We start from the raw sequence: 25,779 nt of genomic DNA, 5'->3' as shown, positions 1-25,779 counted from the left end.
ATGTTAAAACAACTTTTGCCTTAAATGAGCCAATTCTTATTTTTAATAATTTCATTGTTATTGATTATTCGATATATATTTTATTCACGTTTCAAGAAACCTTTAATGTCTGCCTCGTTCTAGGACGATATGTGTCAACTGGAGTTGGTTTTCCGCTTTGAGTTCTCGTGAATACAAGGCATTTGCTGAAGGTAACTTACCTCAGTTATTGATTTTTTTTGCGCAAAGCGCTTACTTCTAATGTCTCTGATAAGCTTTTCGCACTTCAATTGAGTGGAATTTAATGTATTGACCGTGGACTTGACGGTACATTGTCTCGATTTTGTCGTATGTCACTACTTAATTTGCCTTCACAAAGTGGCGTCTGCATATTCAGAGGATCCACATCTTTTCCCACGTCTGGAATCAGGTCGTTGGGTCAACTTATGGTTTCTTCATACCTACCCTGTCTAGAATCTTTCTTAGTGCTCATTAACTAAATAGGAATTTCTTAGTTTCTAAGATCTCTAACAATCTTGAATACCCGTTACCAAAAGTGGAAGAACGTTAATATTTACTTAATTTTTGAGGTTCAGTATTTGTTAGCTTTTTGTGCAAACTAGATCTTCACTCTCCAGCCTTATTGCTGCCGGTTTCCACCAAGCAATACTTGCTCAATGCATACAGGCTCCTATTCTCCCACTATATCAATAACTGGTACTTTTTTTTACTTACAACTTTCAGCCATATTTTGAAGCTTAATTTAAATGATACAAATAAATCTTCCAAGTTACCTCGTCGTAGTTCGACTTTGGTGTCTGCGTTGGAGCTCCATAATGTAATATGATAAAGCGAATGTATAAATATCGCTTTTTACCACTTTTAGTGTGAGGACTAGTTATGCATCTAAGCTCCACATACCAAAGTAAATGAATCATGATCCCTCGTCTGCTACATTTCGGTTGAATACAAGGTTAATAACCGCTTAGTGCTCATCGTGTTGTGTAGTACACTTTTTTTCTTTTCAGATCTCTTAAATAACTAAAATCCTCAGCTTGGAGTTTTCTAGCTTATTTCCCGTAAGTAGTCATTACATTTGGCTGCAATGAGCGTTTACGTGTCCTCTTAGATTTAACCAATTTTTCAGCAGTTTCAACTCAGTAGTATCATTTGCGCAAATACGGTCGATGCTTTTATCCAGTCCAATACAAACCTACCTTGATCAAAGTGCTACTTTACAGCGTTGCACTTATTTGTATAAATGTTACCACTAAAGACGAAATAGGGTTGCTAAACAAAACGTTCATCTATACAAGGTATAAATCAATAACTATCTGATGTGCCAAAAAGCGAGTATACCTAGCAGTCCTAACTGTGATCGACTGCAAGTATCTACCTAAGCGATAACACCATGTTAGTAATAACGTTGTCCGACTGGATGCATTTGTGATATAATGGAAAGTATTGCCACCTTAGTTTGGATATATACTGTGTGGTGATTCTATTACATATGTATTGTCTTTCATAGTTCTGGTGACAAAGTTGTTTTAGCTCTTACGTTCAGAAATATTTTACTTACGTAACGTAAGTTGGTTTGAATACTTACTTCAAAGACACCTATGATCAGATTCTTGTTAGTGAGTGTTCAGGTTTGGCGCACCCTAGCAGGCAAATAATGTCGGTTTACTCCTATGTGACCGTGAGTTTGACCACAAACGACGACTATTAAGTAATGAAATTGGGCAAAACATGCGTTTCTATTTATTTATTTGAACACAAATATTGGTACAAAAGGGCACCAGATTCATATGCACCACACAATAGCAATGAGAATGTGAAGAGATAGAAAATGTAAGGTGCGTATAAGAAAACGGGGAACAATAACGAACAGAGATTAGTGTATGACAGTGAAATAATAATAATGGGAGAAGCAGTTCAGTTAGTAAAGGTACAACCAGAAAGAGTTCTTTCAGTTAAAGAAGTTACATCCATTTTTTATGAAGAAAGTAAAATAAAAATACAGCAGAATTGCCACTGGTTTCTATTTTGAGCCATATCTGATAACGTCTTTAGACACTGTGTTGCAACATCTATAGGACCCCAACCAGGTAGTCAGGAAGGACCAACAGAAGCTAGTCATATACAGCTTTCTTTCATACCACGACACCATGTCATACATTGACCACCTCTCCGCTTTTTCCAACCAATCCCAGCGTCAGCAAATAATGCATGATGTGGAATTCTCTGGGACGAAATTTGTAGATCATGTCCAAGCCACCGAAGTCCATGTTCCAATATAGTGATACCAATTGAATTATCGTCACTGAGTCCGAACACACGATGCCGAACCTCTGCATTACTGATATGGTGTCGCCACTGGATGTCAGCAATCCTTTGGAGACGACGATCAAACACATAGGGTTGTCTAACATCCTCAACTCTGAAAGGCCAGGTTTCACAAGCATAGAGCAAAACTGCTCTCACCGACGCGTTGTAAATCCGACCTTTTACATCCATATTAAAATCACGAAGGCGCTAAAAATGTCCCAGATTAGCATAAGCCGCTTTGGCTTTCACTATACGTGAATCGATCTCATCACTCACGCCACCACTAACACTTATGCAGCTACCCAGATACACGGACTGCTCAACTACTTCTGCCTGCTCACTACCCAGGGTGAGTGAAAGATCAAGGTCCTGCCAGTCATGCAAAAGTACTTTGCATTTAGGAGGTTCAAAGCGCATACCATACCTACGAACACTGATTGCCAACTGATTAAGTGTGGATTGCATGGCTTGGGCATTATCACACAGTAAGACAATATCATCCGCATACTCAAAGTCGAGAAGTCTTTCTTCAGGCAACAGATCCACACCGCCATTACTTACGTCCATCAGAGCTGTCTCCAGAACGTCATCGATAGCAAAATTGAAGAGGAATGGTGAGATTGGGCAACCCTGTCTAACCCCACTGCTTGGATAGAACAATCAAGAAGGTGGTTGTATGACCTCACTCTGACTGGTGTCAAGAAACACTATAATTGTTGACCTGTGATAAGTATGATGGTGTCCTATTATTTGGTGGAGGGTGAAGATATGACCAATATAACCTCGACCAGAACGAAAACCAGCCTGCTCCTCGCGAGTCAATCCTTCTCGTGTTTTGAACAACCTACAAAGTATGATGGAAGCCAATAGTATGAACGCAATCGGAAGTAGACTTATCTCCTGATAGTTGTTACAGAAAGGATGCGAACCTTTTTTGATGATAGTTACGACTTTTGACTCATCCTATGATGTTGGGACACTTTCTAGCTCCCAAACCTTTGCAAACAACACAGTCAGCCAGAAAGTCACCACCATCTTTAAAAAGAGCTGGAGGTAAGTCATCTGGGCCCGGTGATTTGTAGCGTTTCAAGAGTTGGAGTTCCTTGCGGACTTCCGCCTCGTTTGGTGGATCAGTCGTCACCGGCCATGGGGGGCAGGCCAATCTGGTTGATGTTGCCGGAGCAGCAGGCCAGTTGAACTGTCCTTAGAAGAATTCTGCCCATCGTCCAAGACGTCGATAGATGTTAGTGATTGGCATTCCGTCATCCTCACAGATTGTTTCACTCACACCAGACTTCTTGCTGCCAGTGGATCAGATAAGTTGGAAGAGCTTCCGGAAGTTACCAGATTCAGTTGCTGCTTCCAACTTATTGGCAACCTCCGACCACCAGGCTTCTCGGTTCTAGAGATGTTGCAACACAGTGTCTAAAGACGTTATCAGATATGGCTCAAAATAGAAACCAGTGGCAATTCTGCTGTATTTTTATTTTACTTTCTTCATAAAAAATGGATGTAACTTCTTTAACTGAAAGAACTCTTTCTGGTTGTACCTTTACTAACTGAACTGCTTCTCCCATTATTATTATTTCACTGTCATACACTAATCTCTGTTCGTTATTGTTCCCCGTTTTCTTATACGCACCTTACATTTTCTATCTCTTCACATTCTCATTGCTATTGTGTGGTGCATATGAATCTGGTGCCCTTTTGTACCAATATTTGTGTTCAAATAAATGAATAAATAAATGTCGGTTGACGACCTTATATGTATTTATTCGTGTTACACATATCTACCATCACTCACCGCGTCCAATTCTGGATGGATGTAGTATTTGTAAAAGCTTGAGCTGTGCGATTCAAAACACGATACTAATCCAAACATTCATCAACTACTGGTCTGAGTCCTGTCAATAAGTGCGAGATTCCTTGTTGAGTCTCGAATAATACTCGTAATCCATGGTTGGAGACGTTTGTCAATTTGGAATAAAATGAACAGAAACGACATAGTTGCATTTATTCAGTTTTTTAACAACATAGAAACGATAAATGCTCAAGACAGTAACATAAATTGTTCTTCACTATAGAAGCTCATTCACAAGAGGAACGTATAAGCTTAGATCTGTCGGACTTAAGTTAACTGAAATATCGTATATTCAGTCATCCTTTTGGTTCCCTGATCTGGACTTAACGATTTAGGCCTATCCTTAATTAAAACAGATTCACTCTTCAATCTGTTATGTCAACTGCGCTAATCTAGTTTCCTCAATAAGTTTTGTTGTGCGACAAATTCTTTCAATTTGAGTTGACATGATTTTGTTGTTAGTCTCATCGGGTGAACACTAACTGTTCTAAATTGATCAAGGAGAAAAATTAGAGCATAACAGTTGAAAATCTGAAATTATCATATACTGTTAGAGCCTGTGATCTGTAAATACTTTAAGGGATGCATAACCTTTACCAACTCCATAACTTTGACTCGGTCAAAGTATGTTTGCTGGTTCGGGTTTTGTGAGTCTATGTAGACTTCTCTCTTCAGCCTCAGTAATCGTCTTATCTGAATATTTAAGGCGATAGAGCTCGAAATCAGTTCAAGTTAAGCAATAAATCTATTCCTGATCTTCCTCTCTTAATTTTTAATGCTATTTCATTCTCAATTCCACACTTCTCAAACTATGTTTGCGTTTTTTTCCCCCAGTGTTTTTATCATTATTTTGACTCATCCAACTTCCATATTATCGAATTTTGGTTTTGCTGATGGGTTGTATGCGAACTAAGCCAACTCGTATTTATGCCTGATCCCACTCAGTGACTAGACGATTAGGGCTTGGTTTCACTGGTTTGTAATGCATTCTGATTCTGATCCCATTTTAGTGTTTATTGTGGGGTGCTGTGTACTTGTCACATCTATTCTAGACGGACATTTAAAAAAAAATTGTATTAAATCATTAGTCTCAATGCTAGTTCCTAAGTAGTCTGCGCTGCTACTTAATATCATTAGCCCTTAAATTGTGTAGCTGATACCCTAATGTATGAGTGTATACTTTATATTGATTTGGAACCGTACTATTACATCGTGCAGTAGTAGATACCCCACAAAGCGTGGTTTATTATAGATCTTATCAAAGTAGTTTAAGAAGATGCCTATTCCTAAATTCTTAGCTTTAATGCTATTGAAATGATTTTTTTTCAGTTTGTATACGAAATTTTTCATATGTCGGCTAATCTTATTGTTGTTAACGAATTCAGTTCACAGTGGTTTCTTTAATTTCAATGGTTCGTTAGAGTATAATAAGATAGTGACTTTGATATCAATCCACTACTGACTCATGAATATAAAATTATTGTTATATACATACATTATGCTATCTGAACCTTTGAAGTGTAAGTTGTTCCTTCATAACTGGCAAATCTTTCTAACGCTCTCACCTTCGTTAAACTTTTTGAAATAGTCGGACGTTTCATGTCTTTGTATTGGTGTAAGTGTTCGCACTAGTGTTACTAACGAAATCTATGTATAGCGAAGGTAAGAAAGGCTTGGTGGTTGACGGTAATTTATCAGAAAACCCTTGGCATATGTTTTGTGCTACTTGAAACTCGTCAGAAAAATGTACCTGTAGTCTTAAAGAAACTAACACCGACAAATGCGGCCTTTTGCCTCTCAGTTTTACATGTAGAGACGTTACCACTGGGTTGTTCAGGCCGTAAATGACCGCCTGTAGGACTGAGATATACCTACAATTGACTGATCACTGAGTAGTGATCAATGTTATGCATGTGAAGTCTTTCTTACTGCTGATTGATAGAATCAATACGAGCCGCCTGTAATATTAAAATGTTGATCTGTCTATACAAAGTCTAATGTACAACGCCCCATTGAAAAAGGGCTCTAAAACCTGTATCAACTACTTCACTTTTCACTAGCTGATGGTTAGTGGGACATTGTAATAAACGTAAAATGCACCTAAATTTTACCAAATCTCACTATTCGTTATGTCTACGTCAAAACAGTGTTTTAGTGGTTTGATGACAAATTATAACAATTCTTTCTTATCTTAAACCCTCTTCATCTACTTTGTTTTTGAGCACCTCGATGGTATCAATAGCCTTCTCACAGGAAGTGTTGTTCGTGAGTGATCACATTAATCTATTCTCTGCAAATTAGCTACACTACCAAAGAATAGTTTACTTTATTATTTGATGAGTTTCAAACAACAAACGTCCAAGTTACAAATATTTGATTATAGTTGTTTCTGAAACATTAAAGCCATCCAGTTAATAACACTGACGTTAGTCGTACAGTACCAGATAAATTTGGAAAATTGTTTCGTAGGTTTTCGAACTATGAGTGGTAAAAGTGAGTTGGCACATTATTCACACATACCTAGCCAGCACCCAAACCGTCTCTTTATGCCAGTTGGTATGATATTTCATTCGTCTCTTTTGTTTTAATTTTCCATCTTTGTTGCCATTATGATAATTTTCACTTTGCTTTTCTTCCCCTTTGTTAATAATCTTTCTATATTCTGACAAAAGGATCTAGTAATTTGAACGAATACACATTTTTGTCAGCTCTTAAGTTTATTTTGCATCTTTTAATTACGACGAAAGTAGGTGATACATTTTTGTCCCGTACCTTAGATTGTTCAGTCTTTCTACTTATCCAGGTTTATTAGCCATAATCTTTTGAGTGTTTAATCCAAATGACGAAAAAACACTACAACACAAAAAAATATACGGCTAGCTGTATAATTGTATTCATTAGTCTAATATAACAAGAGAAATAGTTGATCAAAAACTAATATATATCACTTAAATCGTATTTTCTATAAAGGTCCACTTTGGTTTAACTAAGATTCTTTGTTTTATATTTCGTCATGAATACCATTATTACTTAGTTAAAGCCTGTTCGCTGTTAGAATCATCAAATACGCCTTTTACTGTTTGAAATTGGGATCAGCTACTATTTAACATACAGCTCTTAAAATCACTTCTGATTTGCTATGAATTAGTTGGAATTTCTCATAGCACTTACTCACTTTGCTTGTTTCTCATGCTTCATAATTGCTAGTTGTTAAGCAATGTTATTTGTTTGAAAAGCATTGCACCAAGATAGCAAACATACTCTCTCATTTCCGAAGTTCAATGGCGTTCATTGTATGGCAATCTACGTATTTATCAAGCTCGTATATAAGACTTATTTTTAGTCGCTGATGTTTTCATTAGGTTTTTTAATTGTTGTGGTAGGATTCAAACGAAAGTCACCGCTGGTGTCAACTCAGCTCTCTCTCCCTATATATATATATATATATATATATATATATATTAGAAATTTATTGCGAATATTCTTTTCAAGATATTACTACAACTCATTTACGTTACTCATTTCTCTATCATAGGCTACATATTTTTGTCGCCAGTTCATGTTATATGTTATGTGTACTGCATGATCTCTTCTGCACAGATTCATTCTGGCGTTGGATCGATGGCCACTGCTGCTTTGGCTCCAGTGGCTGCTCGTCCACCTTCCAGGTCAGATCAACAACATAATGGAAATATCCAAGAACCTAATCGACCTTTACGTTGGAGAGTGATTGACGACCAACCACATGTTGGAAAATACAGGTTTATACGAACTATAGGCAAGGGAAATTTCGCCAAAGTCAAATTAGCTAGTCATGTTATTACGGGACAACAAGTCGCTATCAAAATTATTGATAAAACCCAGTTAAGTCCTTCAAGCCGCCAAAAGGTAATTGCTTATCCTTTCAGTTTCATTTGATAAATTAGCTTTTCCGAGAAGTTAGACTGATGAAATTGCTGGACCATCCAAACATCGTAAAACTATTTGAAATTATTGACAACGATAAGATTTTATATTTGGTAATGGAATATGCCAGTGGTGGTAAGTTTTAAGTTACTTTTTCCCCGAGGCTATATAAAAATACCCCTTTCATCACACTACATTTGTACAATTTTACTTGGTCACCATAAATTTTGTGTTTTCTTGACCTATTTACTTATTCTATGGGCTAATTTACTTGAGACAATTTACTACAATAATGTGTATGACAATTCATTTATAGACTCGACTTTACCTAGCTGAAGATGGTATTTAGCTTTAAGTTATGTAGTTGTAATCAAACTATGTTCCACATTTTAAGTGTTTATGAATTCGGTCCGAATCATCGTTATATTTCTATTCCATTTGTGGTAAGACAAACGTTGGTTTCACAACCGCAACCAACTTAACACACCTTTTTACTAATTTCTGACTTGGTATTCTCTTTCGTCATTTATATACGAATGTCGGCTTATTAGATAGAAACTATTATTGTTTACATTATTAGATTTTGGTTATTGAATATTTATAGTACTTAGGGTTGAAGATTTTGCATACTACTAAAATTACAAAGCAGTTCTATTATTCCACATTTATTTCTGATTTTTCTACAAGATTTTGGCTGTAGCAGAATCCCTTTAGTTAGCGTTGTTAAATAAATAGATTATTGTTAACAAAACTTTGTCACATTTGCGTTACCAATCACTCTGGCTTCCTCATTTAAAGCAATAATCGTTTAGTTTTCCGAAAATCTAAGAATAACTATAAATAATTCTCCCACCAAGTTGCTGTGAAATAAGTGTAACAAGTGGAAGTCTCTCGATACTTACATTCTTCTAAGATACAGCTTTCTCTGTCTTTTTAGCACACCACCTATCATTGCTTGGTTTCTTCCCATTCGTTTTTTAGGTGAGGTTTTTGATTATTTGGTTGCTCATGGTAGAATGAAAGAGAAAGAAGCACGGGCTAAATTCCGTCAAATTGTTTCTGCTGTTCAGTACTGTCATCAAAAACATATTATTCACAGAGATTTAAAAGCCGAAAATCTGCTTCTTGATGCCGATATGAACATAAAACTGGCTGATTTTGGCTTTTCTAATGAATTTAGTCCAGGCACAAAATTAGATACTTTTTGTGGAAGTCCTCCTTATGCAGCCCCAGAATTATTTCAAGTAAGTTTGTCGTGTTATTCAGATTTTGTTGTCACTGGAAAGTTTTCGCTTACTTGTGTACAATAACATAAATTTCTCATCCTTTCCACAAAACTACTATTTAGGGTAAGAAATATGATGGTCCTGAAGTTGATGTGTGGTCGTTGGGTGTTATTTTGTACACATTAGTCAGCGGGTCTCTTCCATTCGATGGTCAGACGCTTAGAGAATTGCGTGAACGTGTTTTACGTGGCAAGTATCGCATCCCGTTCTACATGTCAACAGACTGCGAAAGTTTGTTGAAGAAAATGTTGGTCCTTAATCCAAGTAAACGATACACTTTAGAGGTTAGTTGCTTTTATCACTATGCACGACTTAATAAGTCATAATTCGGTTTTATAAAAGTATAACTTACGAAGTATTTGAGAAAATGTGAATGTCCTATATTTACACTTTTTATCAATAAATTAGATGGTGATGAAAGATCGTTGGATGAATACTGGTTATGAAGATAATGTATTGTCACCGTACATAGAACCGGAACCAGATTACACTGATCCTGTACGTATTGAGATTATGGTCAATATGGGTTTCAGTCGTGATGAAATAGAGAAGTCTTTAACTCAAGGCAACTTTGACGACATAATGGCTACTTATCTCCTCCTTGATAGAAGACGTTCTTCACTTGATACAAGTTCACGTGATGGTTCAAGTCTTTCTTTAAGGTAAATCTAGCATTAGCAGTTACTTATGAAGTTTGCACGTGGCAACCTGATAGTTCTTTTCAAACAATTTAATATAGTTTGGGGTTTTTTGCCAACTATGTCAAGGTTTCCAGAGGTCCCTAGGATACCACTAGTTAGCCATCATTTAACCCAGCACTTAGAACTAGACTAACCAAACTTCAACTATTTGGTTTGAACACAGATGAAGATCCGACAAACCAATTATCCTAAACTATGTTCTTCTGAATATTGTACGACGCTTATCTAAGGCACATGTATTCAACAATTATGCGAAAACACAAATTTTGTGCGTAATTTATGCGTTTCTCATATAAAAGTAAATATTAAAAAATACACTATACTGCTCCCACCATACAATCAAATATTTCTCTAGTAAAAGATATTGGACTGACGATCAACAAGAATATTCCCAATAAAATGTAATAAAATTTTATCTGCAAGATTCCGATAGAATAACAACTTTCCCCAGCAGACAGTAAAAAAACAATGATCATCTGCTCCATGACGTAAACCTGAGTTCAATTAAACAAGATAATGTTGTCAATGATCTGGTATAGAACAAATCTTAACCAAAGTCCAATAATAAAGATTTAATTTCAATAGTTGAGATCATAAGTCAATTGAAGCTAGACCACCATGGAAAACGTGGGAGCATTAGACGGCCGTTTCGTCCTATTGTGGGACTCCTCAGCAGTGCGCATCCACGATCTCGCCTCGCGAGATTCAAACCCAGAACCTATCAGTCTCGCGCGCGATCACTTAACCTCTAGACCACCGAGCCGGCATCCAACGGTGCTAATGTCGAACTTCAACCGATCCACGAAATTGAGCGGCATATCCACCATTGTCTTCAGTGAGTTACTATCTCACAACAGACCCGGTTGAACTCCACTGATCACTGCTTCTCACTAGAACTCCAGGAAATACCTCTTGAAGCCAGTTACTAGTGAGTATATGTTGATTAATATCAGAAGGGGTTTGTCATGGTGGTATAGCTTCAATTGGCTTATGATCTCAACCATTGAAATTACTATAATATCCACAAACCCCCTTCTGATAATAAAGATTTAGTCAAAGAAGACTAATGATTATGAAAATATGGCTACACGAGTCTTAGGCAAGAGTTATCATAGAAAGCAGAGAGAAAAATTCACGAAATAACAATTGTGTCACAATATAGATTAGTTGATCTAGAATATAATTATAACACAATCGGTTTTGTAAGTCTCATACAACGTAGCTAACTGAAAGCTACACGTAACTTATCGCTGCTTAACGACAGACAGATTAGGTTATTTTAACTCTACAATTATCTCTACTCATTCATTCTTAATTCTTTAAGAGATGTTTCACAAAATGGACAAATGTCATAAAAATAAAAGAAATAAGTAATACTTGTTGATATCTGGTCTGGTACAATTCAAAGATTTGCTCCAATTGGTCCTGATGCAATAAATCATCACATAACAATTATTTTTGTATTCTACTTTTCTAGATTAGAAAGCATTTTGGTCATCAGTTGTAATAAATAGGATAAATATTATGCTCACATTCACAACTATCTCTTATTGCTTGATTGGAATAAATTTCGCTTAAAGTAAAGTCACTAAGAATGAAAGCTTTTTTTTCAAATAGTTGAACCGATCGAAGTTCATTGTCAGTAGACTATAATTGAAGATATTACTTTATTTAAAGCTGGTTTGTTTTTAACTACTATTGAGGTAAATTATGAATGATAAATATACAGCTAACTGTGCGTTATTCTTGTTCAGTGGTTGATTTCCAACCAATAATTCATTTCATTCATTTTTCAGGCAAAGTACTCATTTACTTTCTGCTACATCAAATCCTGCGGCTAGTCCACTAATCTCAACTGGTGGTGTTAATTGTGCGAGTGTGGAACATACCTCAAATATTTGCCCAGACGATACGTTGTCTGTTTTACCTACAAATGCTGATACTGGACCAATGAATCAAAACGCACATTCAAGCTCGAAATTTACGGTCAATCCTGGAAGTGCCACTCGTTCTACAAGTACAACACCACCTAGTACAGTAACTGTAGTCAATAATGGTGCCAATAACAAACCAGCTGTGAATATAATCACTCCTTCATGTAATTATTTTTTCAGTTTTATTAGATTTATTTGATACATTATTGCTGTATATCATTCTGCATAATATAGACCATCGATGTATTGTTAGCATACAATCGTTATCTACTTCCTTTATCTCTTTGTCAGCTTGCACTTCTGGGTCGGAAAGTTCAGGAACTACAGGTACCAGTACAATAAGTCCCATTTCACCTGTCAGTTTGGCATCTACAAACACATATTCATCTTCAAGTGGAAACGCGAATGTAAATTACAATACAGCTCTTAATGCAATTGAAGCATCTTGTCCATCTAGTAATGTTGAATCAATTAAGCTGATGCGAAATGACCTTGTCCGTGCTTCAGATCGTCCTGGTAGAGAAGAATCCAGCCGAATTTTGGCACGATTACGAGGCTTTACTGATGAAATGGCCACTCCAGTTGTTGGTGGGGGTGGGCTTACAGCTTATCCAAATGTTCCAGGTCAACGAACAAGTATTGATGCAGGTACCAGCACGGTTCGTCCAACTACTGCCGGCCAGAGAAAACCCATTCCTATCACTTCACAAGGTCTGGGTGCTAACACGAAATCATCACCAAACTCCAACTCAGCTATGGGTAATATAATTTAGTTCTTTTCTGTTTAAACTTCGTGTTTAGTGTCCATCTCCTTTTTATGTTTTCTTTTTAATAGGTTACTACATTATTTAGTGTTACTTGTTACTCTCCTAATACTATACGAAGTTTTCATTTCAATAATATTAGGGATACAAATGATCTTTTAGATTGACTAAACCTGTATGTTTCAGATTGGTGATTTTTAAGCTTCTTATATATTGAGTGTACTTCAATCATTACTTTTATTCCAATAATTTGTCATTTTTCCTCACTGATAGGTTTTTTTCCCTTTTGCTCCTAATTATGTCCAATTTCATCGGATTTTAGTTAATTATATTCACTCCTTGTATGTAAGAGTGCTACCATTATATGTACAGTATTCTTGTGTTTTTTGAAGCTTATACCTCAAAACTTGATGATTTGTCATATCTTACTGCGCAGCAGTTCGCTCCGTTCTACTTTACGGTTGTGTAGAATAGAGGATATTCTTACGTTACTAGCATTCGATCATAGGTGTGTTCGAAGCATTGCTCGTGTATTTTGAGACCACTGAGCTGGAAGAAAAGCTAGGGGAAGCCAGACCGAAATATTACATCAGTTTATGAAGTGACTGACAATTGGACTGAACCATGTTAATAGGTGTAGACTACCTACCTTGTCAGTGTCCGCGTGATTGTCATAACCAATGGTTAGAGACATTATGAATAACATGGTTCAAAATCGTTTGTATTAGCACAGGTGCATCCATTCTTTGTTATCTCCCGAATTCCAAGCTTCTGAGTTCTTCCCAATTATTTCACTTATTTATATTTCCTTGAATTGTACTATGGATGCCTAATCTTTTTTATTACCACTAATACTGTTACTACCTCTACTGTTCTTGTATTTAGCGTGGCAATTTTTTCTGTTTGTGTTTGTGGGGTATGGTAACTAGAACCGATGTACGTACTTACCAGATTCTATATTGAGACTGACTGACTGATTAGTGCTTGGTTAATCCTATTGTGTTTCTTCATAACTGTTAATTACCATATTTGTTTAAAAATACTGTCATCAGTTCTAATCTTTATTACTAAACACACAAAAAATAATATGGAAACATACATAAATATATAAGGTTACAAGTATTGTTGTACACTTACAACTCGAATCCCGGAACGTCTATAAACTCGCTCACATCTTTCTGTGGTTTTTTTAAATGTACATTCAATACGTGGAAACATGCTGTTTGAGTTGAGAATGACTGAAATAATAAGTATTTCAGTTTCATTCACTTATCATGGAATCCGAGTTACGCGCGCTACACAGTATCCCTCATTTTATTACAATTCCCTTACTATTGTTTCTGTTTACTTATTCTTGTTTATACAAATGACAATTTGAATGTAAGACGATTATACCTGGCCATAATTTTCCAGTCTTTTGACTGTTAAAACACTAGAGCATTGAGTTTCCACTATATCTTTTCGTCTAATGCAGTCATTATCATCTCACCAATTTTACGGTTACTGTTACAACTAGATACCTATTATAAACAAGTTCCTTCATTTTCCTCCTCTTTTCTCTTATTTAGAACTGTCCCTCACATTACATATAACCATGTGTTTTAATTATTTTACCGAAATATTGATTCCTGTAATTTTTTTCTCGTTAGTGTGTTTTGCATTTTCAACTATGCTTTTATTTAAGGTATGCTATTTATTTACTTATGATCTATGGTAATTCTTATTATTATAGACTAGTTATAACCTATAAGGAAGTTATTTTGTTGTATAATCTTTATTGTTATTATTTTAATTCAGATAACCAAGAGTAGGGTTCAAAAGTTCTTTATATGTTTTGATTTTATTTTATACTGGTATTATTTTTTTTCATACCCAAATTCTCATGTAATTTGTTTTCTGCCCACAAAGCACGCCGTACTCATACTATGAATTATGGGACAACAACTCCAACATCTGGAGATCAACAACATTCTGTTAGACGTCAACCGATCAATGCAAATGCAAGTGGACGCAATACATGTGCATTTGATAATGCTAATCCTAGGAACTCAGTCGCTCTTTCTGGTATCACTGGTCTTTCTGGTGGATCTGCTTTATCGCCTTCATCTGATAAATCTACATCTGGGTCATCAAGCGGAAGTGCTAACAATCAAGTTACAACCAATGGTGCTGGAAGATTACCATCTCATGAAATTCGAAGGTTAGTTGTAAACAAATTATCTGGTTCTATATTTCTTTTACTTAGTAAATTAATTTAGTTTCAAGCAATAGTGATTACCCCACAGTGTATTTTTCTATTTAATGGAGCAAAAATATGCTTCTTAATTGGACTCCTTAAGATATCACTGTCAGCTTTCGGAATTAATTGCTTTAAATCAGTCTCAATCGTGCGCACACATTCATTATATATATTTAGGTGTAATTACTGAATTGAAATGGGGAAACGTAAACACTTTCTGTTTTCCCAAGTTGTTGCCTTTCAAAATATTCATGTAGTTAGTTAAAAATAACTGGGATCAACCAAGTCTGTGTTATCACCGACAATTCTGTTCAGTCATGATTGATTATTTTATGAATTTCTCATTACTCTTTCTCAAATAAAAACTTACACTATTCAATAAATGTGTGCTTCCTTTCAACATATCATCGTTTGGCATTACCAACAACAAACTTAGGTATGTGCAGAGTATCACTGAAAAAGGTGCTCAAGTATATTTTTTAATAATACAGAAATATTTTAGACTTCATTGAAACTTAATATTGATTTGATTGATGTGTTTAGTGTATATTATACGATGATGGCAGTGTTAACGATAATCGATCAGAAGAGAGGATTTTTCATGCTAATTGTATTTATGTGTGTTTTTGTTGTCATGTGATAATGTATGTAATTTGTAAGGTCATTATCTTTTATGATCGTTGCGTTGCGTTATACTTTACGTAAATCTGGAGACTGACGCACATTTTTGTTGCATATATAAATAGATTTACACATTTATTTTAAAGAAAAAAATTTAGTTATATATATATATATATATATATATATTGTCACTATGAGATTTACTGTTCATAGTATACACATTTCATGTATATTACTAACAACTCGCTACCACATAGAACAGCCAAGTATTAAGAAATTAAGTTTGAACCAACATAAAGGTTTCAGAGTAAATGCATGCAACTGTCATAGTTTTACACCATATGTATTAATAATGTTTTAATTAAAATCATGAGATTAATGCTGCTTTTCAGAAGCGTTCAATAATTTTGTAGTGGGAAAATATGAGTAGATGTCAAATCCAAATTATATTGACTTAAGAACAACTGTTCCATTTGAGTCTTGTGTTCGTTTTCTAATCATCATCTCAACAAACTGTGTTTACGATTTATGGAAGAATTATTTTTCCTTGGAATTCGAACTAGTTTAAGGTGTTATTTTTTCTCTATTTATCCATATTGTCAAGATATATTGAGGAATGTTCCTGATACCTTTGTCACTTCTCTACCGCATATATTTTCGCGAACGTCCAAAAATTACCCATAATGAAGATTAAATCTAATATTTTGGCCTTCTTGTAGCTTAAAATACATAAAACATTTTCCTAATTAACTGTATTTTCTCTAGAACTGCATACATGATTGGACCCACTGAAAGTAGCTCTGCTACCTTATTTTAAGTATTATTTACTCAATGTTGCCTCATTATTATTTGTATGTGGTTGTGATTGTTCCTGTAGAGTTACCTGGACAATGAACTTAACTTTCGTCCCTGTGCGTTTCTAGATACACACCGTTATTTTGAAACGGTAAACCGATCTAAGTTAGACCACCATTGTATACCCGGAAGCACTGGATGGCCGTTTCGTCCTAGTACGAGACTCCGCACCAGGTTTGGGGCAGTTACTCACCTATGACAATGAAAGATGGTCACGTGATGCATTGGATTGATTGATATTAGACATTAACACCGGTCATTTGTTAGGCGTTCGCGCGCGCAAACGAAGGTCCTGGATCCAGTTCCCGGTTGCAAGATCATAAGTTCCCACTCCTGAGGAGTTCCAGGTTTTCAATGGTGGTCTAACGTTGATCAGTTCATGATTTCAATGAAATTCAACAATCCCTACAACCCCGTACAGAAAAAACACCATTATAACCTGTAATAATTATTGTAAAGTTATGGAACAGTATTGTCAGTATCTAGTGCCTATTAAGCAAACACTTTTTACTTCATATAGTGATCTTAATAGTATGAGAAACACTGCCGTGCACTAAGTAATGACTTGATGGACTTAGTTTATAGAAACGAGACTACTATACACTCAGAATAGGCTGTTTATTACATATTGCCGCCCGACTGGTTGCATCTGAGACCCGTCCTTGTCTTTTCACAATTGTTCGTCGTTTTCACAGCATAATTCGTGCATGTACAGAGGTATTTTCTAGCTGACTAGAATTTTTATTTTTTACATATTTCTGAGTCTACGTAACTTATATTTAAATGATATTAAGCAGGCTTCTAATTGTTTCAAATATACATTGTTTCCCTTGATATCAGAACAGATGTCTTAAATCTCAAGGAAATTTATCCTTTTCACTGATCATGTCCGCCTGATTTTCACTCGGCAGATAGTTCATTTGTAAATTATCAATGTATTCTTTGAAAATATAAAATTCGAGACTCATTCTTTTGGACAATATCTATTGTAATAAATCTTATATGGGCCACATTGTTTTGTAAACTTTCAGCCATGTTACTCCTGCACTTGTTCCTATGACTACTCGCACTAATAAAGTACATCATGGTGCAAATATATCTAGTGGTACTGGTGGCGCTTATCATGCAGGTTTATTATTGGAAAGATCCGCAACTTTGAATACCGCAGGTTCTGGTACTAGTGGTAATGGAACTTCATCAAATCAATGTGCTTCTTCTACACGTGGAAGTGATGTAGTTGGGGCTGGAGAATTACATCGTAATCAACCTTGTGCCAATATTGCAGGTCGAAGCGGGTATGTAATTATCCTTTTTTCAGCAGAACGAGCTTTGCTTAAAATATAGTAATCTGAAACTCATTATCAGTGTTTCTCTTAGCTTTTCGATGTCTGTAGATTAAGTATCCTGCTGACTTATTGGTCGAAAATTCCTCTACGCTACAATTAATGACATATTTCTTTCCTAATTGTTTTGTATTATGGTTATTGATGCAAACTGAATTTTCTTCTTTTCATAATGATGGTTTTGTATTACAGAGTCAACGATCATGCTGTAACATCTTTCAATCGCAACGATTTAACGTATAGTTCGCTTAGGTAGGAGTATCTCAGTGTTGTACCACTAGTCCTATTTACTTACAATGTTTATGTTTTGTTAAAAAAACCAATGTTTGCCACTAATGTTCATATCTTTTGTATCGTTATTTGTTGCGATAAATATATATCATTTTGGTGTACATATATATATATATATATATAGTTTTATTTTTGTCCATCTATAAATATTTACCTCGCTGTTTTACATTGTATAATTGATAATCATATATCGCGTTTTTGTGTTTTGCTTTAACCTTCTTTCTTCACCTCAATTCGGTTTATCTGGGTTTCGGTGCACATTTTACATGTTACATTGTGATCGGATTTCGTTTGATATAAATGTTCATCTTATATATTTCTCTTTTCACGTTAAATAATTTATCCTTCGAATTTTTATTAGGTATAATAAATGAATTGAACAAATCTACCGAAATTGGTAGGACTTTCTGGTTTATTACATTATCAGATACTTTGATTCATGTATAGTTAATGTACATGGTTTGATGCAATTCTATAGTATTCATCTCTCTAACGTGCAAGTTAGGTTGTACAGCTATCATAAAATACATACAACTTGGTACAAAATTATATTAGTCCAAGTTGCCACATTTTACAGCGATGAAAAATTGACAAAATTGGAAGCAGATAATTAGAAATAGTACTTTTACTGTAAAGCAAACTAACAGTTGGACTACAATTGAGTAGTTCAACTTAATCATAGTTGCAATTACATATTCTGTGTGTGAAATATCACTGTCAGTTCCCACTCTTGTTAGTTAGTTACTTGTAAACCATATATGATTTATTCAGTTAGTTGGAAATCCAGGCACTTGCTCTTATATACATAGATATTCTCATATATAAGATAATACTAATCGACTTCATTCGCGTACTTTTAATCGAGTCCGGTGTATGGATTGTAACTAGTGTAGCCGCATTGATTCATCATGTTCTCGTAAACTCTAGATTTTCACAGAGACTGGTTATATCCATCATTCTCATCAATCATAATACATCCTTTTGTTTACATTTTTCTGCATCATAGCTAATTTTATTCGATATTTTTAATAATATTTTCTCTAATTAGTCCTCTACTATGTTAATTAGCTGAAGTTAGAGGATTTCTGTCTTGAAATAACAAAGAAACACCAGTTTATCAATAGTGAATTTGATCTTGTCTCTTTACGATCTTTGTGAAAATTGATCTTCATCACAAATTGATATCAATCAAATATTGTATTCTGAAAATAAATAACATTAACTTTCGATTGTTCCATATTTTAATGAATTCAAGACATTTAGAGTCTTTCGCCCTCATTTTATTTTTTTCACTGGTGATTTTCCGCCCATTAAATTATGTTCATTTATATACATATACATTAGTAATCAACACACAGTAATGGTATATTAGTTTTAATTTAATTTTATATACTATTTTTTTCATTTAATGCTGCCAAAATGTTAAAAGCAAAATGTAATTATGAAAAACAACACTTACACTTGCTCTGCTATCATCATAACTGGAAAGTCTGTGTATATATATCGCATCAAAAGAAACAATTTTATTTGTAAAACTTCTGTAACCTCAGGAATTATGCGTCTTTTGGTGATAAAATAGAAGAAAGAAAGCATAACATTAAAAATTGTATCGCCTCCATGTGCTAACGATTGGATATGATAATCAGATACCTAATTGTCATAGATTTATTTGAATTTATTTGCTATTCCGTTAGTTATTATTTAAATATCAGACTCCCACCGTATAAATCATTAAACTTTGATTTTCTTTTGAGTGGTAACTACTTAACTTCATTCATATCAATCGCTATTTTAAATGTTAACTCTTCATTATACATTGTTGTACTCCAAACTCATTTAATCTGTATGTGCCGACTTCACATAATGTAGGCAAACCGAACTGTTATTATTTCATTGGAGTACAAAATGACATTGAGTTATTCAATGTTTTAGGATACATGTTTGGGTACTTATAGACGCGAAATATTAAGTTTATCATAAAATAACTTTTTCTAGTCTGTTTTTACTATCATTCCTTCTTTATATGTAATGGCTTATCTTTTTTGTGCGTGATCGTAGTGATAATCTGATTTCTTTTCAGTTCGTTTGAGCAATAAAGTCGATTTTATTTACTATTTAGGCCAGTTTTGTATTTATGTATTTGCATGTTTCTGATTTATATGACTAGATGATAACTAACCATATTTAAGAAATTCTTACCTGACACTTTCTGGGGATAACGAATTTTTATTCAATGTGCGAATGTTTTCGTTTCGGTTTATCGATGTCCGATTTTTAACACAATAATGTAGTTGAATACCACCTTCCTGAATTATATATTTAATTTCCTAATCTATTGTTTACCCTTTAATGAAAACAAATTTTTAATTCTATTCCAGAATGGGGACATCAACTAGCCAGGCGGGTTGTCACACTACCTCTGTTGCTGCACGTCGTTTAATTACAAATACCAATAATAACACGTCTTCAGGATTTAACAATGGTATAGGAACTATCTTAGAGACTACACCTTTCCCTAGGCTTACACCAGAACGTAGAACTATTCATTCAACAAATTCACCAAACATAGACTTTGATTTCGATACAAATAATCAAAATTCTAACAACACTGTCGCTGCTCGTTGTATTAATGTGTCACTTGCTGGTGCTGGGGCTACAAATAGTAGTGGTGTGACTCACTTAACTCCTGGCACCGGTCTTACATTCTTCAAGGCACTTACTTCCAAAATCGGCCGACGGTAAGGTGTTCTTCATTCTTTTTATCCTGCTAAATCATGTCGTTTAAAATTACTAGCTGTTTTTCCTGGTATTTAGTACATAAAAGTTTTTCGGTATGATATAAATCCTATTGTTTTGAAAACCTACATATTCCATCTATAAACCATCGTAAGGATGAAACTTATGAACTTAGCTGTGTATCAGTTTCTTCAGTCTTGGTTACTTTCTAGTGACACTAAACAGTTTTCATCCTCAACTATACAATAATGATTAGTAGACTGATGACTTCGTGATTACCTCATCCAACTTTAATCTATTGCCTCAGTTTGGCAGCGTCATAGTGCCAACACCTCGCAAGTCTGTTACATGAATTCTATTTCAGTCCAATCGACACTAACAGAGAGTAATTAGAATACCTTTTTGTAAGCTTTCCTCGTTCCTAGTGTCAAGACTTGAACATTTCTTCATGTCATCTCGATACGTGTATATCTACTGATTACCTTCCACCTAGAAGTAGTAAATGAGCTTGTACAACCGCGTTTGTTAATTAGCTATGGCTTCATACTAGAATTTTGGGACTATATAGTTTTATGATTACCTTGCCGAAGAAGTTATTTCATCTATCATAGTAATTTAATTTTAAAATGATTGACAATTACAACTCATTAAATATCCAAATTGGAAATATCGTTTCTAAAATGAAATATCTCTCGACTAATGGATTGATAAACACTGTCAAAGTCGGTCTAGAAACTTTGAATAATTTAGGTCTTATAGTCGCCTTTCTCAATAGAACAGCTAAATTTTACTATCGGATGACATGTCAAGACTATTTTCCTAAACTCTAATGAAGATCTTTCGAGTTATCGACTAGACACTAAATTTTATCAGTATTGTCGGCGTGGTAATTAACTCCTCCATGATATGTTTTGAGGCTCAAGAAATCCTATTATCAATAATACGATGATTTCATGTTACGAGTTTACTGAATTGATTTGAATTTAACCATAAATGTGGAAGTAAACACTAAAGTTTAAAAACCTTATTAATTGTACATTCTTTTCAAGATTAACGGAAGCATCTTATTATCACAAACCCACATTTATTCTTAAAGGAAAGCATAATTCCCTTTTAAAATTATTATTAACAGTTGTTAACAGCAATTATATTTTTAGTCTAGCCATAGAACTCTACTCTTAATAATTTGATTTGTGTGCTCAAAACTGTTGGGTAACAGGTCTTTTTAAATGCTAAAACGGGTTAAAGTGTTACCTGAATTTTGTGCTTTTCAGTGATGAAGTAGGTACTGTATTTTCATTATTGTCATAATATATGGTTTAGTAAGTCTCATAATGCCGGTTTTGCTTTTTAGTGGACCTAATAGTGGTGCAATGGGGAATATGTCTCAGGCACTTACTGGTGGCACTGATATTTCAAACGTTCCATTCTCAACGGCGGATTCTAATATTGGAGCTTCCACAACCAGCTCGGGATCAGGTTATCTACCTGGAGATTCAGTTTTTTCTGACTCTAGTGTACATGGTGCATACACTGAACCTGTTAGTCAGTTAACACCTGGAGGTAGCTCTGCTGGTTCTCCTGTCCCCCAAGGCGGAAATCAAACTGTTCCTCATACTGATGATAATGTTAATGATCAAACGAAACCACGAAGTTTACGTTTTACTTGGTCTATGAAAACAACCAGTAGCATGTGCCCGGATAACATGATTAAAGAAATCAAGAAGGTTCTCACAGCAAATAATTGCGAGTATGATCAACGTGAAAGATACCTTCTCATATGTGAGCATGGAGATCCAAGCACAGATGCGAATGTTCAGTGGGAGATGGAAGTTTGTAAACTTCCTCGTTTGTCTCTAAATGGAGTTCGTTTTAAAAGAATTTCAGGAACTTCTATTGGATTTAAAAGTATCGCTTCCCAGATCGCTAACGACCTCAAGCTTTAATCAATAACGCTTTCGTTTGCATACTGATCTGTTTTATATCCCACTTCAAATGAGGTTATTTACTTTTCTGTATACTTGAAGTACCAGATTACAACTATGACTGTGAAAGATCTTGGATAATATTAACACATGCTCAACAGTATAGTTTTTATTCAGTACCTCTCGTTTTTTTCAAAACTCTATGCTGGGTCATAATATCTTTGTTTCGATATAGCCCACAAGGACATGTTTTTTATGATTTCAAGTGTGTTCTTTGTCTGTATGCGTCTCACATGTACGCATTTGTACAGGCTTGTTGATCACTTTACATGTGTGTAAATCTTTTCTGTCAGATCATCGATATTGTTCAATTTGTACTGTAGTGGTTATTTCCGACCAAATTTTATTCAGACATGTTTGTACTTTCCAATTCTTTCTTTGTTATTTCCTATATATATTCACTCCACTCAACAGCACCATTCGTCCTTAGACTTCTGATATTGTCCTCAGGATTCCTTGTCTGCACTTTTCTGTTAACATCTGTAATGAAATATCTAAACACACTTGCTTCTCATTACCGTGTTTGTATGAGAAGCATGTCATCTAAGTAGATTATGGCCACCCCTGTTTCACTTATATGTATTTTTGTATTTCCAATTGTCCCGGCTGTTTCATTTTCGTTTGTTGATTTTATGTCTACCAAATTGAGCAATGGAAATTTATGTAAGTTATTCCTTAGTCTTTAGTGTAGTAGCTATGTATTCGTGTAGTATTGTTTTTCATTCCTTTAAAATGATCTCTCCTGTTAATCTCACTACATCTTTTCTTCTCATTGTGCAGTTGTGTCACCTTATTTGAAAAGTAGCAATTTGTCGGTTTTATTTTTTCAGTTTGTTATCATCCTTATAACACTTTTCTCCTGAGGATTGTCTATCTCTACATTTTCAGTACTTCATAAAAAAATACACAATATAAGCCTTTCCTGTTGATGCGCTGTTCCTTTCTGCAAGTGGACCTAAGAATGCACAATAACTAAAACTGTATTATGTTTTCGCCTTTTACAATGCATGCGCCATCGCTTGTGCACACCGTCGATAATTCCTAAAGAAGCCGTGTAAAACGGTTGTGTAAGTCTCGTATCAAATGTTTCATATTTGTCTTCGGGAATGATATCAGTGTAATTACTAGATATTTACATTTTGTTCCAAAGTGGTTTTTCTTCTTCGTTCTTTCGTTTAGTTCGTCGTATTCACCAATATTCATTGTCATACATATTCTGTGAATAGATTTATTGGGTTCAATTAGTAACATCCATAATTATTGTTATTATTAGTGATGGTCTATTCCTATTGTTTCTGAATCTCGCTGTTAATAGTTGTATTAATAATAATACACATGACTAAGTAACTAAACACATTTCAACTATTTGACCTCTAACATATACTCTTCCTTTCAAGTGCATTTTCCCAAATGTACAAACCCTATACACACAAGAATTCGTTTCAATGTTTATATTTTGTCAACTTCCTTCTCTCATCTTTTGTTTGCCTCGTTTTTTTTCTTTGTACCATTATGTATGATTTCGATTTGTGATAGGGTGATTTCATTTAATTCTTTGAAATACGTTCTGTCCTAGATGTTTATTCTAATGCAGGTTTCACCTTTATTTCGTTATCCAATTCAGTTTAAAAGATATTTTAACTTTCTGAATTATTGACAATTATTTTAAATTTAAGCCGAAGTTACTTTGTGATATTGTTTCTGTTCTCTTTTACAAAATTATAAGTTATCTTCTCTGATATGAAACCTAGTTCCACAATGTGGTGTGATTTATTTCATGCATGGTTATACACTTTTCTCATCTGCACTGTTTATTATCTCATCTATCTGTGTATATGTGTAACGACCATGAGTAACTTACGGTAAAACTTACTGCGCTAACACTGTTCTTATGGCGGATGATACTAATAATAATAATGGGTTTTCGCCGGTGACTTTTCGTGAAAAGGATAAAAAGTAGCTTGATTTCTTCAATCTTCGTACTGCTATGTATCACCATTTCTATTTTGCTTTTCTTTAATTAAATGTACCCTCTTCAACTTGTGTGCAAAAATCATTATACCTTGGTAAAGAGAAAAATCGGTTTAACTTACTCATGATTAACATTATGAAAAACTGTTTTATACGTAATAGATTATCTCTTCTATATCATGCATACACTTAAATTGTTACGTCCAAATATTCGCTTATTCACTATCTTTCGTCTCTCTTGAATGGTTTGTGTCTCTCATCTAGTTCAAAGGAGTTGTTTCTACAACTTGATCTTGTATACCTACTTTTAAAGGCTTCACCGACTTTACACACATGCAAACGTACGTATAATGTGTATGAATCATCTGTCCAACTTTATAGATATATATATCCTAACTTATTTAAGATTCTACAGCCACGTGATCATTTTAATGCACTCGACTGTGTAGAATTCCCACTACAGACAAATGAAACTAGTGTTTAGCAAATTGACTTTTTTCATATTTTATTTTTTTGTTAGTAGTAAGTTTTGCCTGTTCATTTTTATAGTCATGGTGATGATGACGATATTGGTCATCCCGTTTTTATTACGGTCTTGGACGCTACTAACTCAATAATACGCGCAATGTCTTATTCATAAGTAAATAAATTACCAGCATAATAGTGAGAGTTTAGGTTAACGTCTCTACTTTTGACAACTTAAGCCATCTTTATACAGTAACAAAAAGGAGATCAATGATGGTGATCCAATAACTGGCACTGAAGTAACCATTACACAGCAAAGATGAGTTTATTGTAACTTAAACGGTAATTAAAAAGAGACAATCCTTAGCATAGTCCATTTAACAGCTAAAAGGAAAACAGTTAATCGATAAGCTAACTATCAGAAGCTTAACTTGAAACCAGTAGTCCAAATATGTAGATCAAATTCCTGATGTTTAGAATTACTGACATCATTCATGTCCCAGATATGACCTGA

At 34.7% G+C, this 25,779-nt stretch overlaps 1 protein-coding gene across 2 annotated transcripts; it reads left to right on the top strand.

Annotated features, from left to right (window-relative positions):
• Positions 1 to 7,750: 7,750 nt before the first annotated feature.
• On the top strand, positions 7,751 to 25,285 carry Smp_013840.1 (serine/threonine kinase; the record flags this gene model as incomplete). Of its 2 annotated transcripts, XM_018791564.1 has the most annotated exons (12): positions 7,751 to 8,056; positions 8,095 to 8,209; positions 9,056 to 9,318; positions 9,423 to 9,644; positions 9,769 to 10,022; positions 11,858 to 12,159; positions 12,287 to 12,754; positions 14,668 to 14,959; positions 17,506 to 17,769; positions 18,010 to 18,069; positions 20,487 to 20,846; positions 22,199 to 22,790. In XM_018791564.1, the coding sequence occupies 12 exons, from the start codon at positions 7,751 to 7,753 to the stop codon at positions 22,788 to 22,790; spliced, it is 3,498 nt and encodes a 1,165-aa protein (XP_018645273.1). The 2 variants fall into 2 exon arrangements, with proteins under 2 accessions (XP_018645273.1, XP_018645274.1); XM_018791563.1 differs by lacking the exon at positions 18,010 to 18,069 and having other exon boundaries at positions 22,199 to 25,285.
• Between the last annotated feature and the right edge of the window lie 494 nt (positions 25,286 to 25,779).

Source organism: Schistosoma mansoni (assembly GCF_000237925.1).
Source record: "Schistosoma mansoni, WGS project CABG00000000 data, chromosome 2 unplaced supercontig 0120, strain Puerto Rico, whole genome shotgun sequence".
NCBI classification, from domain to species: Eukaryota; Metazoa; Platyhelminthes; class Trematoda; order Strigeidida; family Schistosomatidae; genus Schistosoma; species Schistosoma mansoni.
This window is presented reverse-complemented; position numbering and strand designations above follow the sequence as displayed.